The 17,458-nt window shown below is 41.5% G+C and overlaps 1 protein-coding gene across 1 annotated transcript in view; it reads right to left on the reverse strand.

Moving 5' to 3' along the window:
• LOC106590590 (catenin delta-2) overlaps nucleotides 1-17,458 on the reverse strand; it is a 597,564-nt gene that overhangs the window by 149,498 nt on the left and 430,608 nt on the right. The window contains exon 15 of the mRNA XM_045710617.2: nucleotides 1,571-1,760. Coding sequence (XP_045566573.1) covers nucleotides 1,571-1,760 — 190 coding nt within the window. The remainder of the gene's footprint in view (nucleotides 1-1,570; nucleotides 1,761-17,458) is intronic.

A 17,458-nucleotide genomic window follows, 5' to 3' on the forward strand; every position in this document is an offset into this window, starting at 1 on the left:
AGAGAGGGGAGGACAAAGAGAGAGAGGGGAGGAGAAAGAGAGGGAGAGGGGGAGAAAGAGAGAGAGAGAGAGAGAGAGAGAGAGAGAGAGAGAGAGAGAGAGAGGGGGGGGGAGAGAGAGAGAGAGAGAGAGAGAGAGAGAAAGAAATGTAAAGTGAGGCTGATATTCAGCTCCAGAGAATTATTGCTTTGTGCTCTGTGTGTTTCTCTACAGACTCATGGCTCAGAAACATTATCACACGCACACACACACACACAGCAAAGTTTTCACACTGTGTCGAAATGTCATTAAACATTATGACATGAATCCTGCTCCCCTATCTCCCTCACTTTGCTGCAGTATAATGTAAAAGCAGAGGTTAGGGAAATCACTGCATAATGAATCCATACCATTAACACAGAAATAATATGTCAATTTCAACCTTATGGTTTCTCAGGAGGTTAGCGAGAGATGGAGGGGAGACATGGACGTCAGTGAAGCTGTGGGGGAAGGTTTAAACACCAACACAGAGAGGAAGCTGTGGGGGAAGGTTTAAACACCAACACAGAGAGGAAGCTGTGGGGGAAGGTTTAAACACCAACACAGAGAGGAAGCTGTGGGGGAAGGTTTAAACACCAACACAGAGAGGAAGCTGTGGGGGAAGGTTTAAACACCAACACAGAGAGGAAGCTGTGGGGGAAGGTTTAAACACCAACACAGAGAGGAAGCTGTGGGGGAAGGTTTAAACACCAACACAGAGAGGAAGCTGTGGGGGAAGGTTTAAACACCAACACAGAGAGGAAGCTGTGGGGGAAGGTTTAAACACCAACACAGAGAGGAAGCTGTGGGGGAAGGTTTAAACACCAACACAGAGAGGAAGCTGTGGGGGAAGGTTTAAACACCAACACAGAGAGGAAGCTGTGGGGGAAGGTTTAAACACCAACACAGAGAGGAAGCTGTGGGGGAAGGTTTAAACACCAACACAGAGAGGAAGCTGGGTACCATACAGAAACTCCAACTGAAATATGTTCCTGAACAAACAGGGCCAGGTGGGTTCACCTGAGGCAATCGGTGCTGTTAATGTGTGTGTGTGTGTGTGTGTGTGTGTGTGTGTGTGTGTGTGTGTGTGTGTGTGTGTGTGTGTGTGTGTGTGTGTGTGTGTGTGTGTGTATGCGCGCATGTGTGTGTGTGTGTGTGCGCGCAGCCAGGTCGCGCAAGATCAACTGCGAAAATCGACATCCATCCAGGTCAGCAGTGCACTGGGAGATGACTTCAGAACTGTCCACTAGGGGCAATGGTGAGCGCTATTGCCATCAAGTAGGCTTGGGTTTTGATAGGGTGTTGAGGACGGGATGGTGGATGGATGTATGGATGTAAGCCACGAGAGGGAGCTCTGGCTCGGAGGGTCAGGTGTTCGATCCCAGTGATAGGCAGTCATTGTTTTAATCCTGTCACAAACCTTAACCCTTAACTAAGCAGAATTAATGCCAAAACTTAACCTTTGAAATGTGATGTTTATGGACAAACTTCGGATTCTGCCGTGAGACTGTGAGAGCTTGTTGGTGTGTGTGTGTGTTCCTTCTCCACTCACCTGAGACAGCCGGTGGCGTTGCGAAGCACCTGGGAAGTGTGTGTGTGTTGCTTGCGGTCGTCATGGAGATTGTGGGAGGAGTCCCAGGATGAGGAGTTAGGGATGATGACACTATTGGTCAGAACGGCCAAGGCATCCTGGATGATTGGCATCTTCAGGGCATCACATGACGACAGGTTCCACAACACACCTGAGGACGGACGGACGGACAGACAGACAGACAGACAGACAGACAGACAGACAGACAGACAGACAGACAGACAGACAGACAGACAGACAGACAGACAGACAGACAGACAGACAGACAGACAGACAGACAGACAGACAGACAGACAGACAGACAGACAGACAGACAGACAGACAGACAGACAGACAGACAGACAGACAGACAGACAGACAGTTGGGTTAGAAAACAGACACAGTACATACAGTGTGTTAGAGGAGGAACAGTCATCAACAAGCTCAGAAACATCTGACATCTGTCTCCAGGCAACAGTTAACCATACGACACTGCCATTGTTATTCTGGTGCTTTCCATTAAAACAACTCTGCTTTAAACTTCAAGCCCCCTCGGCTCCTCCACTCCTCCTCTCTCATCTGTGACGGTATGTCGGTCTGGCAGTTTAGATTTGAGAGACACTAATTAAGATTGGAACCCAACACAAAAACAGGAAAAAGAGGCCATTTTTATGGCCAATTTATTAAGAAAGCACGGGTCTGTGCACAAACAACGCTCAATTACACTAACACAATCAACAGCGTCTCAACTGATGTATACTTTGCATCACGACCAAGACTGAATTAAAAACAGTTTACGTGTTCAGGTATCTTGTAAATCCATGGCCAAGTGGACAATAGAATAACACTGGAGTTGGTGGTTAATATATAGGCATGTATATACTAGAATGTGAGACAGGGCAGAGGGCCAAATGGATCAGCTATGATGTCATCTATCTGGCTGTGAGACAGGGCAGAGGGCCAAATGGATCAGCTATGATGTCATCTATCTGGCTGTGAGACAGGGCAGAGGGCCAAATGGATCAGCTATGATGTCATCTATCTGGCTGTGAGACAGGGCAGAGGGCCAAATGGATCAGCTATGATGTCGTCTATCTGACTGTGAGACAGGGCAGAGGGACAAATGGATCAGCTATGATGTCGTCTATCTGGCTGTGAGACAGGGCAGAGGGACAAATGGATCAGCTGTGATGTCGTCTATCTGGCTGTGAGACAGGGCAGAGGGACAAATGGATCAGCTATGATGTCATCTATTACTGACTCATGTACTGCTGACTGCTATCACACTACTCTACACTAACACATGCTTCTCTCTCTCTCTCTGTTTCTCTCTCTGTTTCTCTCTCTCTCTGTTTCTCTCTCTCTGTTACTCTGTTTCTCTCTCTCTCTGTTACTCTGTTTCTCTCTCTCTCTGTTACTCTGTTTCTCTCTCTGTTTCTCTCTGTCTGTTACTCTGTTTCTCTCTCTGTTTCTCTCTCTCTGTTACTCTGTTTCTCTCTCTGTTTCTCTCTCTCTGTTACTCTGTTTCTCTCTCTGTTTCTCTCTCTCTGTTACTCTGTTTCTCTCTCTGTTTCTCTCTCTCTCTGTTACTCTGTTTCTCTCTCTCTCTGTTACTCTGTTTCTCTCTCTGTTTCTCTCTCTCTCTGTTACTCTGTTTCTCTCTCTCTGTTACTCTGTTTCTCTCTCTCTGTTACTCTGTTTCTCTCTCTCTCTGTTACTCTGTTTCTCTCTCTCTGTTACTCTGTTTCTCTCTCTGTTTCTCTCTCTCTGTTACTCTGTTTCTCTCTCTCTCTGTTACTCTGTTTCTCTCTCTCTGTTACTCTGTTTCTCTCTCTGTTTCTCTCTCTCTGTTACTCTGTTTCTCTCTCTCTCTGTTACTCTGTTTCTCTCTCTCTCTGTTACTCTGTTTCTCTCTCTGTTTCTCTCTCTCTGTTACTCTGTTTCTCTCTCTGTTTCTCTCTCTCTCTGTTACTCTGTTTCTCTCTCTGTTTCTCTCTCTCTCTGTTACTCTGTTTCTCTCTCTCTCTGTTACTCTGTTTCTCTCTCTGTTTCTCTCTCTCTCTGTTACTCTGTTTCTCTCTCTCTCTGTTACTCTGTTTCTCTCTCTGTTTCTCTCTCTCTCTGTTACTCTGTTTCTCTCTCTCTCTGTTACTCTGTTTCTCTCTCTGTTTCTCTCTCTCTGTTACTCTGTTTCTCTCTCTGTTTCTCTCTCTCTCTGTTACTCTGTTTCTCTCTCTGTTTCTCTCTCTCTCTGTTACTCTGTTTCTCTCTCTCTCTGTTACTCTGTTTCTCTCTCTCTGTTACTCTGTTTCTCTCTCTCTCTGTTACTCTGTTTCTCTCTCTCTCTGTTACTCTGTTTCTCTCTCTCCATTTCTCTCTCTCTCTTTTTCTCTCTCTCGCTGTTTCTCTCTCTCTGTTTCTCTCTCTGTTTCTCTCTCTGTTTCTCTCTCTCTCTGTTTCTCTCTCTCTGTTTCTCTCTCTGTTTCTCTCTCTCTGTTTCTCTCTCTCTCTGTTTCTCTCTCTCTCTGTTTCTCTCTCTCTCTGTTTCTCTCTCTCTGTTTCTCTCTCTCTCTGTTTCTCTCTCTCTGTTTCTCTCTCTGTTTCTCTCTCTCTGTTTCTCTCTCTCTCTGTTTCCCTCTCTCTCTGTTTCCCTCTCTCTCTGTTTCCCTCTCTCTCTGTTTCCCTCTCTCTCTGTTTCCCTCTCTCTCTGTTTCTCTCTCTCTCTGTTTCCCTCTCTCTCTGTTTCTCTCTCTCTCTGTTTCTCTCTCTCTGTTTCTCTCTCTGTTTCTCTCTCTCTGTTTCCCTCTCTCTCTGTTTCTCTCTCTCTCTGTTTCCCTCTCTCTCTGTTTCCCTCTCTCTCTGTTTCTCTCTCTCTCTGTTTCTCTCTCTCTGTTTCTCTCTCTGTTTCTCTCTCTCTCTGTTACTCTGTTTCTCTCTCTCCATTTCTCTCTCTCTCTGTTTCTCTCTCTGTTTCTCTCTCTCTCTGTTACTCTGTTTCTCTCTCTCCATTTCTCTCTCTCTCTGTTTCTCTCTCTGTTTCTCTCTCAATTAAATTAAATTAAATTCAATAGACTTTATTGACATGGCAAGTTAAATTACTTACATTATCAAAGTATACCTAACACAAAAATGGTGGGACCAGCAACAATAATAATAGTAGTAGTGGACATGGGATTACCATTAACAACAACTACAACAATAATATTAATGAGAACAATAATACATTATAGCAATAGAAATAGCAATAGATCAACATGACTGAGAAGACACTTGACCTGGTATGAAAGACAAAACAAAACGGGAAATATTATTGACATTACATTGCACTTTTCACTGGCTGTCCCTCAGGTTGTGGCAGGAGGACACATATTTGGCTGCCAAAACTGCACATTTGTGATTTTCACCCAATAAATATTTGATTTGATCTTTTAAGTTTCAAATTCTTTGTACAGAATGATAATTTTGGGAAATAAATATCCTCTTAGGTCTGAGTATTTGTCACAGTGTAATAGGAAATTCAGCTCTGTCTCTACCTCTCCCCTGGAGCAGAGTGAGCACAGCCTGTCCTCTCTGGGAAGCCAGGTTTGTCTGTGACGACCTGTGCTCACTGAGTCTGTACCTAGTCAGTGTTTTCCTCAGTTCTCTATCAGTCACAGTGGTCAGATAGTCTGCCACCATGTACTGTCTGTTTAGAGCCAAATAACATTGATGTTTACTTAGATTTGTTGTTGTGTCTTTCCAATAGGTGATATATTTAAATTTTTGCTTTGTGATGATTTGGTTGGGAAAGATTTTCTGAGTGCTGTTCTGAGGCTCTATGGGGTTGGTTTGGTTTAGTGAACTGAGCCTCAGAACCAGCTGGCTGAGGGGACTCTTCTCTTGTTTAATATCTTGACATTGTAGAGCTGTGTGATGGAATGTTTTGGGGTCACTTGTTTTTAGATGGTTATACAACTTGATGGCTCTTTTTTCTAGTAGAATAAGACCCAATTCTGATCTACATGATTTACTTGGAGTTTTTCTTTGCAACACAGTTTTGCAAAACTCTGCAAGCAGTATTTCCATTGGATGTTTGTCCCATTTGGTAAATGTATTGTTAGAGAGTGGACCCCATACTTCACTACCATATAGAGCAATTGGTTCTATAACTGATTGGAAAATGTTGAGCCAGATTCTAAATGGAACTTCAATTTTAATGTTCCTTTTAATGGCATAGAATGTCCTTCTTGCTTTGTCTCTCAGGATTCATCTCTCTCACACTCTCGCTCTCTCACTCTGTTTATCTCAATTCAATTCAATTTAAGGGCTATATTGGCATGGGAAACATATCTCTCCTACTCTCGCTCACTCTCTGTTTATCTCTCTCTCTATCACTATGTCTCTCTCTGTTTATCTCTTTCTCTTTACCTCTCTCTTTCTCTCTCTCTCTAAGCTCTCTCTCTCGCACTCAATTCAATTTCAATTTAAGGGCTTTATTGGCATGGGAAACATATGTTAACATTGCCAAATCAAGTAAACTAGATAACAAACAAAAGTGAAAAAAACAACTCAACTAACAGTAAATATTACACTTAGAAAAGTTCCAAAAGAATAAAGACATTTCAAATGTCATATTATGCGCAAATAGTTCAAGTACAAAAGGAAAAATAAATAAACATAAATATGGGTTCTATTTACAATGGTGTTTGTTCTTCACTGGTTGCCCTTTTCTTGTGGCAAAAGGTCACCAATCTTGCTGCTGTGATGGCACACTGTGGTATTTCACCCAGTAGACATGGGAGTTTATCAAAATTGGGTTTGTTTTCAAATTCTTTGTGGATCTGTGTAATCTGAGGGAAATATGCGTCTCTAATATGGTCATACATTTGGCAGGAGGTTAGGAAGTGCAGCTCAGTTTCCACCTCATTTTGTGGGCAGTGTGCAAGTAGCCTGTCTTCTCTTCAGAGCCAGGTCTGCCTACGGTGACCTCTCTCAATAGCAAGGCTATGCTCACTGAGTCTGTACATAGTCAAAGCTTTCCTTAAGTTTGGGTCAGTCACAGTGGTCAGGTATTCTGCCACTGTGTACTCTCTGTTTAGGGCCAAATAACATTCTAGTTTACTCTGTTTTTTTGTTAATTCTTTCCCATGTGTCAAGTAATTATCTTTTAGTTTTCTCATGACTTGGTTGGGTCTAATTGTGTTGCTGTCCTGGGGCTCTGTGGGGTCTGTTTGTGTTTGTGAACAGAGCCCCAGGACCAGCTTGTTTAGGGGACTCTTCTCCAGGTTCATCTCTCTGTAGGTGATGGCTTTGTTATGGAAGGTTTGGGAATCGCTTAATTTTTGGTGGTTGTAGAATTGAATGTCTCTTTTCTGGATTTTCATAATTAGCAGGTATAATCCTAATTTGAATCTGCATGCATTTTTTGGTGTTTTACTTTTTTGAAGAAATCTGCATGCAGTCTCAATTTGGTGTTTGGCGCTCTCTCACTCAATCTTTCTCTCTGTTTCTTTCTCTTTCTTTCTTTCTTTGTTTCTTTCTCTCTCTTTCTGTTTCTCTCTCTGTTTCTTTGCCGCTCTCTCTCTCTGTTTCTTTCCCGCTCTCTCTCTCTCTGTTTCCCTCTTTGTTTCTCTCTCTGTTTCTCTCTCTCTTTCTATGTCCACCCCCTCCAAATACACACACTGACTCAACCTACCCTACACATAATAAGCACACACACAACACACACACTACCACCACCACCAACACTCCAAGTCTGCGGGAGGTAAGCTGCAGTCAGATGGTGGAGCAGATGTCTTCTCTCTGACGGGTGAGAGCACGGCTGGTGTCCTATTGGTGGACGATGACACACGCGCCTCATCAACAATCCAAACAATCCAAACACACTAATTAGTGCTTCCTCCAGGTCTGACTAACCATCTCATAGAGAGAGAGAGAGAGAGAGAGAGAGAGAGAGAGAGACAGCAAAAGGATGGGAGAAAGAGGGATGGAGAGAGAGGGAGAGAGAGAGGGGATGGAGAGAGAGAGACAGATAGAGGGAGCAGACCTAGCCCATGCAATTAAATTGATCAAAACTGGAACATTTTACACCTGGCTGGAAATTAATAAGGAAATAATCTCAACAAAGAAAAATGTATTCCTGTGTTCTACCTATATTCCCCCATTAGAATCCCTGTACTTTAATGAAGACAGCTTCTCCATTTTAGAGGGGGAGAACAATAATTTCCAGGCCCAGTTGCATGTGGCGACCTAATCGCCAGAACTGGACAAAAACCTTACACCCTTAGCACAAAAAGGGACAAACCCTTTCCTGGAGGTGACAGTATTCCCTCCCCAATATTCCCTGCTAGACACAACTATGACAAAACAACCAACAAAAATGGTTCACTTCTCCTGCAGCTCTGTTGCGCTGGGTCTGTTCATAGTCAGTGGTAGGCTTCGAGGGGACTCCTACGGTAGGTACACATAAGGCTGTTACTTTGACCATATGTGACTAGTTTCAGGAAACTAGGCGTATGTCGCGCGTCACAGGAGAGCCATTTGAACATAAACTTTAAAAATACATTTCAATGCGTTTCTTTTTGGCAGAAAGGCCTTCTGGAACATGTGAACTTTCATGTGCCTTAAGAACAAACTTGAATGCCATCTGTATATACAAATAAAATTGTTAAATTACGAGCCTAGTTGGTTTAGCCACAGAACAAGGGAGCAACCTTCCCGCTAGTCATGATTGGCTGAGATTATGAATTGGCTGGACATGCCAAGAGATGAGTTTGGATCGGTCTGCCATGTAGCAACGCTTCTGTCTATAATATGAGTTGTCAATCCTTTCTAACACAGCTTTTTTTTTCCACTTTCTGGAAGACCAGGTTTTGAAATCAGTAGAATTAGAGTATGATAGCTAAGGAGAAAAAGAGAACGAAAAGAGAACACACAGAAGGCTATCGTATAAAACACCTGTCTCCAGATGACATCTTCAAACCATGGGCAACCATGGCATCCGTGACATAGAGGGAGAAGTGTCCATCCATGTATAGAGGTAGAGTCTAATTAGCTATATTTTCAGATATTACACATTTCTAATTTAGTCAGAAAGTCGTTTTCATTTCAAGTTAAAGTGTACTGTTAAGTAGCTAGCTAACATTAGCTGGCTGCTAGCTAGCTAACGTTAACGTGTATGATCTGTGTAGTAATATTATTTGTATGTCAGAGCCATTTGCATTGCTAGTTATAGACTAATGTTAGCTAGCTAACATTGAACCTGGTTGGTTAGCTACCTGCAGATTCATGCAGGGTTGTAACGTTATAAATTTGGATTATGGTTCATTGTTTAGCTAGCTAGCTACATGTCTAAACAAAAGACTCCACTATGCAAGTAACTATTTCAATAGAATGTTTATGATGTCACTGCGACACCTGTTGATAGACGAACCTGGTAAATTCACTCTGGCTATCTACTCCAATTTCAGAGCACTCTCTTCTGAGTGTGCTAGAGCGCAGAATAACTGATTAATTTACACCCACTGAATATGACCAGTGTCAGTAAACATTGGCAAAAACCTTTGCCAGCAGCACAGTTGCACTCACCAACGCTCTAAAAACAGCCTAACCAGCTCTGCTAGGGCGAGTAAAATGGTCAGAGTGAGCTGTTCTCTCATTTGTGTTTGGAAGTAGCTAGCAAGCTAGAAAATGTTAGACAGTTAGCTTGGGTGCTTGACTGCTGTTGTTAGGTCAGAACACTCAGATCAACCCTACTTTTCGTCCAGAGCATCCAGTGTGCGCTCTGAACACTCTGAGAGCGAAACACTGAATTTACAAATGGCCAATCTAACACCGCTCTAGAGTTTATGAACGCCCAGAGCACACTCTGGCACTCCAGATTCAATTTACAAACACACCGTAGTATAAGCCAACCTTTAGTCTTGAAATAGTCATTAGTAGCTTGCTTACCAAACTTGTTAACTGCCTGGTAATCAGTACTATATTGTCCCTCTAATTACTCTGAAAGCAGTGATTAGAGGGAATCAAACACTTCATGAGAACCCATGAGCTCATGTTGTGCAACATTTCTATAGGCAATGCAATTGCGTGATAAAACAGAGTGATGCCCCCTATTAAAAATAGGAGGATCCCATCAGCTTTCTATAAGCTAGACCAGTGATCGCCAACCGGTTGAGGCATTCCTAGTCGATCACCAAATGTTTCTGTAGAAAAGCCAACGAACAATGAAGGCTTGCGCTCCTTTTTTAAAATCTTGTTGAGCTGTTGCCGGTAGGTGCACTTGATTTATAAGTCCTGCGCACTGGGTAAGCAAAGTGTTCCCATGAGACAAAGTCCGCCTACCCGGCAGAAGGGCAAACCTGTGACTAAATCAATTGCACCTACTGTGCTGCCCAATCGGATAGCTCAAATCACCGCGGCTACAGAGCCTCCATGACCCTGGCCACAGCGAAGTTCAATAGGCTACGTAAGATTTAATAACTTTTTAAACCATGACCACGGAGAGACTGTCAACGAATACAGCAAACAGCTGCTGTTTTTATGAGTGAGTTCATGTTTAACCTGTTAGGGCTAGGGGGCAGCATTGACACGGCTGGATAAAAAACATACCCGATTTAATCTGGTTACCACTCCTACTCAGTAACTAGAATATGCATATACTTATTACATATGGATAGAAAACACCCTAAATTTTCTAAAACTGTTTGAATGGTGTCTGTGAGTATAACAGAACTCAAATGGCAGGTCAAAACCTGAGAGATTCCTTTACAGGAAGTGGCCTGTCTGACCATTTCTGGAACTTCTTTGCCATCTCTATCATTTACTAAGGATCTCTGCTCTAACGTGACACTTCCCACGTCGTCCATAGGCTCTCAGAGCCCGGGAAAAAAGAGAATGTCGTCATTCCAGCCCCAGGCTGAAACACATTATCGCCTTTCTCAAGTGGCCCATCAAGAGACACTAGCTTATGCGCGTGACCCCGACCGCCCCCGCCTTTGGGATTTTTTCCTCTGTTTGCCGAAAAGGAGATTCCCTGTCGGAATTTTATCGCTTTTCTACGAGAAAAATGACGTAAAAATTGATTTTAAACAGCGGTTGACATGCTTCGACGTACGGCAATGGAATACTTTGAATTTTATTGTCAGGAATTGCGCCAAGCGCGCGACACTTCTTTACTATTTCGGATAGTGTCTGGAACGCACGAACAAAACGCCGCTATTCGGATATAACGATGGATTATTTTGGACCAAACCAACATTTGTTATTGAAGTAGACGTCCTGGGTGTGCATTCTGACGAAGACAACAAAAGGTAATGACATTTTTATAATAGTAAATATGATTATGGTGAGTGCTAAACTTGCCGGGTGTCTAAATAGCGAGCCCGTGATGCCTGGGTTATGTACTTAGAATATTGCAAAATGTGCTTTCACCAAAAAGCTATTTTAAAATCGGACATATCGAGTGCATAGAGGAGGTCTGTATCTATAATTCTTAAAATAATTGTTATGCTTTTTGTGAACGTTTATCGTGAGTAATTTAGTAAAATGTTAGCGAATTCCCCGTAAGTTTGCGGGGGGTATGCTAGTTCTGAACGTCACATGCTAATGTAAAAAGCTGGTTTTTGATATAAATATGAACTTGATTGAACAAAACATGCATGTATTGTATAACATAATGTCCTAGGGTTGTCATCTGATGAAGATCATCAAAGGTGAGTGCTGCATTTAGCTGTCTTCTGGGTTTTGGTGACATTATATGCTGGCTTGAAAAATGGGTGTCTGATTATTTCTGGCTTGGTACTCTGCTGACATAATCTAATGTTTTGCTTTCGTTGTAAAGCCTTTTTGAAATCGGACAGTGTGGTTAGATTAACGAGAGTCTTATCTTTAAATGGCTGTAAAATAGTCATATGTTTGAGAAATTGAAGTAATAGGATTTTGAAGATTTTGAAAATCGCGCCACAGGCTGGCAGTGGCTGTTACGTAGGTGGGACGAATTCATCCCGCCGGTCCCATAGAGGTTAAGTTTATATTCAGCACTGTCACTGTTTTTATTCAACACTATCACAAAAAGCGCTTCTCCGTACTTCCGCTCGGGCTGCAGCTGCACTGAATGAGTAGCCAAGTATCAATAGCCCTGAGTTTTATTATTATTATCAGATTGTCGTTAATATTTAGGAATATTTAACTTTCTCTGGTTTATAGGAACTTCATGAATTTGTGAATGAGGCAGATGCGGTGCGACTCGAGTTTCGCCATCAGGTGGAAGACGGTGTCCCCTCTCTCTGGTCATTCTCAACAGAGGAAAGGAAGGAGAGAGCAGGGACCGTAAGAGGCTGTTGGGAAAAATCATTTTGAACAGTCATCCAACTCGGAATTCCAAGTCGGAAACTCTGGCATCTTTCTAGAGCTCCGACTTTTCAACCTGAAGATCACTGACGTCGTGATTTGATCTCGTTGACCATCAGATGCAGGTACCATCAGTCCAGTAAAATAAAAAAACGAACTATTTCAATTCATATTCCACAGTGCCTCAGAGGTCCTAAACCAACTGATCTATTTTGTTATTAAAGCTCAAGTTTTGAAATATAATATGGTCTGATTAACAATATTGGCAGGCCAATCATATAGCCATTATGCTGTGATAATGTAGTAGGCCTACTGCCCAAACCTCATTCCTACAAAACTGTTTGTGTGGGTTAATGTAAAAAATAAATCTGAGCAGTAGATCTCAGCTCGCTTTTTGACTGCAAAAGTGATCTTGACTCAGAAAAAGGTTGGTGACCACTGAGCTAAAATTAAACACATTAATATGCTTTACAATGGGTGTTGAGCCTAACTGGCATACACAAGCAGCTCATGAGTTTTAAGTTTGGGGAAGACAATTTTCACCATGAAAATGCACCTTTATAATAAAAACATTACACGCATGATCACATTTTACAATACACTTTTGAGAATGGTGTTTTCCTGCTAATGGAACATTCACGCTTATAGCCTACTGTTGTGTGCACATTACTGCGCTTATAATGTGAAGAAATAGCATAATTGTTTTTAACCTGTTTGGGCTAGGGGGCAGTATTGAGAATTTTTGAAAAAATATGTGGCCATTTTTAACTGCCTCCTACACCAACTCAGAAGCTAGAATATGCATATTATTGTTCAGGTTTGGATAGAAAATACCCTAAAGTTTCTAAAACTGTTTGAATGGTGTCTGTGAGTATAACAGAACTCCTATGGCAGGCAAAAACCTGACAAGGTTTCATGCAGGAAGTGGCCTGTCTGACAAGGAGTCGTGCGTCTTGCATCTGTTTATTGAAGAGTAAGGATCTTAGCTGTAACGTGACAATTCCCAGGGCTCCAATAGGCTCTCAGAACCCGGGAAAAACCTGAACGATGACGAGGCAGCCTCTGGCTGAAACAGATTATCGCCTTATCCAAGTGGCCGATCAGAGGACCATTGAATGAGGCGCGTGCACGATTCGCCCCCGTGGAGAAATGTCATTCGGCTGTTTAGCTTATTGCAGATTCCCGGTCGGAATATTATCGCTTTTCTACGAGATAAATGGCATAAAAATTGGTTTTAAACAGCGGTTGACATGCTTCGAAGTACGGTAATGGAATATTTAGACATTTTTTGTCACGCCATGCGCACGACCGTTATTTACCATTCGTATAGTGTCTAGAACGCACGAACAAAACAGAGGATATTTGGATATAACGATGGATTATTTGGGACCAAACCTACATTTGTTATTGAAGTAGAAGTCCTGGGAGTGCATTCTGACGAAGAACAGGAAAGGTAAGAACATTTTTCTTATAGGAAATAGGATTTTGGTGAAGGCTAATCTTGCCGGGTGTCTAAATAGCTAGCCGTGATGGCTGGGCTATGTACTTACAATATTGCAAAATGTGCTTCATCCGAAAAGCTATTTTAAAATCGGACATATCGAGTGCATAGAGGAGTAATGTATCTATAATTCTTTAAATAATTGTTATGCTTTTTGTGAACGTTTATCGTGAGTAATTTAGCAAACTGTTAGTAAATTCCCCGGAAATATGAACTTGATTGAACAGACATGCATGTATTGTATAACATAATGTCCTAGGTGTGTCATCTGATGAAGATCATAAAAGGTTAGTGCTGCATTTAGCTGTGGTTTGGGTTTTTGTGACATTATATGCTAGCTTGAAAAATGGGTGTCTGATTATTTCTGGCTGGGCACTCTCCTGACATAATCTAATGTTTTGCTTTCGTTGTAAAGCCTTTTTGAAATCGGACAGTGTGGTTAGATTAAGGAGAGTCTTGTCTTTAAATAGCTGTAAAATAGTCATATGTTTGAGAAATTGAAGTAATAGTATTTCAAACGATTCAAAAATCGCGCCACTGAATTCAGGTGGCTGTTACGTAGGTGGGACGAATTCGGCCCGCCTTGCCCATAGAGGTTAAATAATTTAAGCAAAATGTTCTGAAATGTTGCGTCAGCCTCATTGCTTAAAACATGTTTTTGGATGCTAGAGGTTGTATTAATTTGGGATCTATCACATCCCACAACTGTCTCAGACTATGTTTGGAATATTATATTTTTGCAAAGAATAAAATAGGTCAACCTGATTGACATAGGCTTGTGCTTTTGCTGTTCGTTAGGCCTACTCATCTTGATGACTGACGAAAAGTAAATCTGGACAGTTCTTCCAATATCTTCAATAAGCGCCTCGGATAAGAACGTGCACAGTTGCGTCCCAGAGGATTCTGTCTTCACTTGTAGCCTGTGAGAAAGGCCCGATCATGTGAGTGAGAGGTACCTCAGAGCACGCAGCCAGGATTATTAATTATTATATTCATCCCAAGGGCACAATGGCCACTGGCCGCAAAAGGCATAGATATTTTAAGGCGGCATCACGGCCACACAAAGGGGATGCTGCCGGGAAATTCAAAGCATTATCAAGTGCTTGTCAAATTGTGAATGAGAGACTGATGAAGTGTGTGCACAAAAAACAAAAGCAGAGCTCAGAGCTCAAGCAACGTTTTCCAAATCACCATTGGAGTCTCATCATGCAGCCTTACAATGTAAAAAAAAATCTAAACATATAGCTCAACGTTTGAATCACAACTAAAGTTACATAAATAATTATAAACCAAGCATATATGAGTACCTGTTTATTTGTTAACTGTTCAACACTGAATAGCCACATGTGTGCACTCCCTCAAAATGTTTGGAGAAAATATAATTTCAATTTTATTAATCTATGTTCAATTGTATTCTTTATACTGTAAAATAATGCCACAAATTGAAAGAAAATGTCTGCTAAATAAACTAGTGTAGACCACAGCCATATGTCTTAGCCAGAGCAGGATGTAACATAAGGACAACTCAGAGTATGCTATTCTGTTCTTCTGAAATAGACTACATTTTCATCATATCATGTTTCTTTAGACCTGTCTAAAATAAATAATGGATTTATTGTGATGGTAGGCTATATTACATGGATTTATTAGACTTCTTAAAATGTAGATGTTCCAAAGGTCTGCATCAGTGGCTTGTGGAAGGCAGGCATTGCTAAATGTGTTTATGTTAATTAGCGGTCAATTACCGTGAGACCGGCAGTTATTTGCTAGACAATCACCGGCTGATGAAATTTCATGACTGCCACAGTGGTAGGTACACCTATAGCTCATATCTTGGCAGCAGTACTGTAAACTTCTTTATCACCGACCTCAACCCAGAGTCTCTCAGAGTGTTTACAGTCAGCCCACTGACACCCCTATCAGATCATAGCAAAATCACAGTCTTCTTGAACAGAGCAATACTCAACCATGAGACATCAAAGCCGAACAAACTGCATACCATTAAGATATGCTACAGATGGAAGGAGATGGCTAAATGTTTTCTGATACGTTTCTACAACGACAAATTCATTCCTTTTTACAAAACTTCCTGGACAAAACATTTCACTGCCATAGTGAAGGTGTAAACTTGGTAGCTGAAAGCCTAACTAATATATTTGACCTCTCAGCTTTCTGTTCAACCAGACAACCTAAGAACATGAAAAACAATGACAAATGGTTTTATTGCAGAATGCAAAAACCTAAGAAAGGAATCAAGGAACCTAGTCAACCAAAAACACAGAGACCCAGAAAACCTGAGCCTAAAGTACACCTTCACTATGGTGAATCTCTAAAACAGTACAGAAATACACTACGGAAAAAGAAGGTACAGCATGTCCGAAATCAGATCAATGTAATTGAAGAATCCGTAGACTTTAAGAAAAAAAAAGAAGTTCATAAGATAGTTCGTAAGTGCAATTCCTCAACAATATCTTAAGATTTTATGATTTTCTTACGAACTGCTCAAATATTTTCTTATAAACGGCTGCTAGGCAACCGTTTTAGCTAGCTATCTAGCTAGCAATGGAAATCATGTTAGCATATTTATTACTAAGATTACTGTTCTAAAAAATGTTCTTGGGTTTAAAATAATCAATACTGAAACTTTCAGATGAAGTTTGTGTGTGAATGTTCCATGTTTTCATGAGATTTAGTGATCTTGGAATTATTTATTTCCAAGAACTTCATTTTCCAGAATCAAATTTCTTCTTAATATTTTGCTTAAGGAGAAACATAATAAATAGTGCAAGAAAATCTGATTCCCATATAAAAAAAATGCAATATTATTATTATTAGAATTATATATAATTATTTTTTCACAATTTCAAAAAGTCCATTTATATTTTCCAATGAGGCTATACATTTGGGTACGTTTTTTTTCTCGCCTGAGTAGCCTCGTTTCACTGCCAAAATAAAATTAATCCATCTAGTGTCAAATACAGGTAGCGTAGTCAAATAATCCAATCACATTAACCGTTACTCTCTCGTGGGAATTCCACTAACGGTCCGTATGTAGCCAAACATAGCTGCTGCTCTTTCTGTTTGCTTGAAAATGGATAAATGGTTAAAAACAGTAAGGCCCGCATCCATAGAGACACATACCAGCTCTACTGGTAGTACTGCTACTACCAGCAGTACTACACCTGCACCTGTAGACGACACAAGTTGTTCTGCTTCCACGAGCACATCCAATGCTAGCATCAGTACTTCTACATTTGTTGCTAGCACAGCTAGCATGGACATTAACAGTTGTGAATCTGATGCAGCCGAAGAGCTACTGCTCCCTTACCCGGGAAAGCACCGAACAACAGACGGGGACGTTGTACCATCAAAGAGGAGCAAATATGATGAGAACTACATTGATTTGGGGTTCACTTATACTGGGAGTAGTGCCTTTCCTCAACCATGGTGTGTTTTATGTGCAAAAGTACTATGTCACAACTCGATGAAACCTCAGTCTTGTGCAAAAATTAAGAAACAAGACATGCCAGAGCGAGAATTAAGACAACTTTTGAGTAGTAAGACATGTATAAAAGCAATAGATACCATTAATAAGAAGGGGCTAGAAGCATCTTATATGGTGAAATACCGCAAACTATTGTGGAGGACTTAATTCTTCCTGCTGCCGCGGATATGGCTGGGACACCGCTGCGGGAAAAGGCCCAAGAAACTATACAGACAATGCTGTTTCACAATGCATCAGTGACATGGCAGGGGATGTTTTGAAACAATTACTGCTTTGCATACAAGCCTGTGAATTCTATGCGTTACAGCTGGATGAGTCAACAGACGTGGCGGGCCTTGCACAGCTCCTGGTATATGTCCTTTACATTTATGGGGAGTCAATTAAGGAAGACATCCTCTCCTACAAACCACTGGAATCCAGGACAACAGGAGAGGATAGGTTTTAAGTACTGGACAGCTTTGTCACATCAAATGGACTTTGGTGGTCAAGATGTGTTGGTATCTGTACTGATGGCGCAAAGCCATGACAGGGAGAC

This window comes from Salmo salar, chromosome 29, assembly GCF_965601325.2.
Source record: "Salmo salar chromosome 29, fSalSal1, whole genome shotgun sequence".
Lineage (NCBI taxonomy): Eukaryota > Metazoa > Chordata > Actinopteri > Salmoniformes > Salmonidae > Salmo > Salmo salar.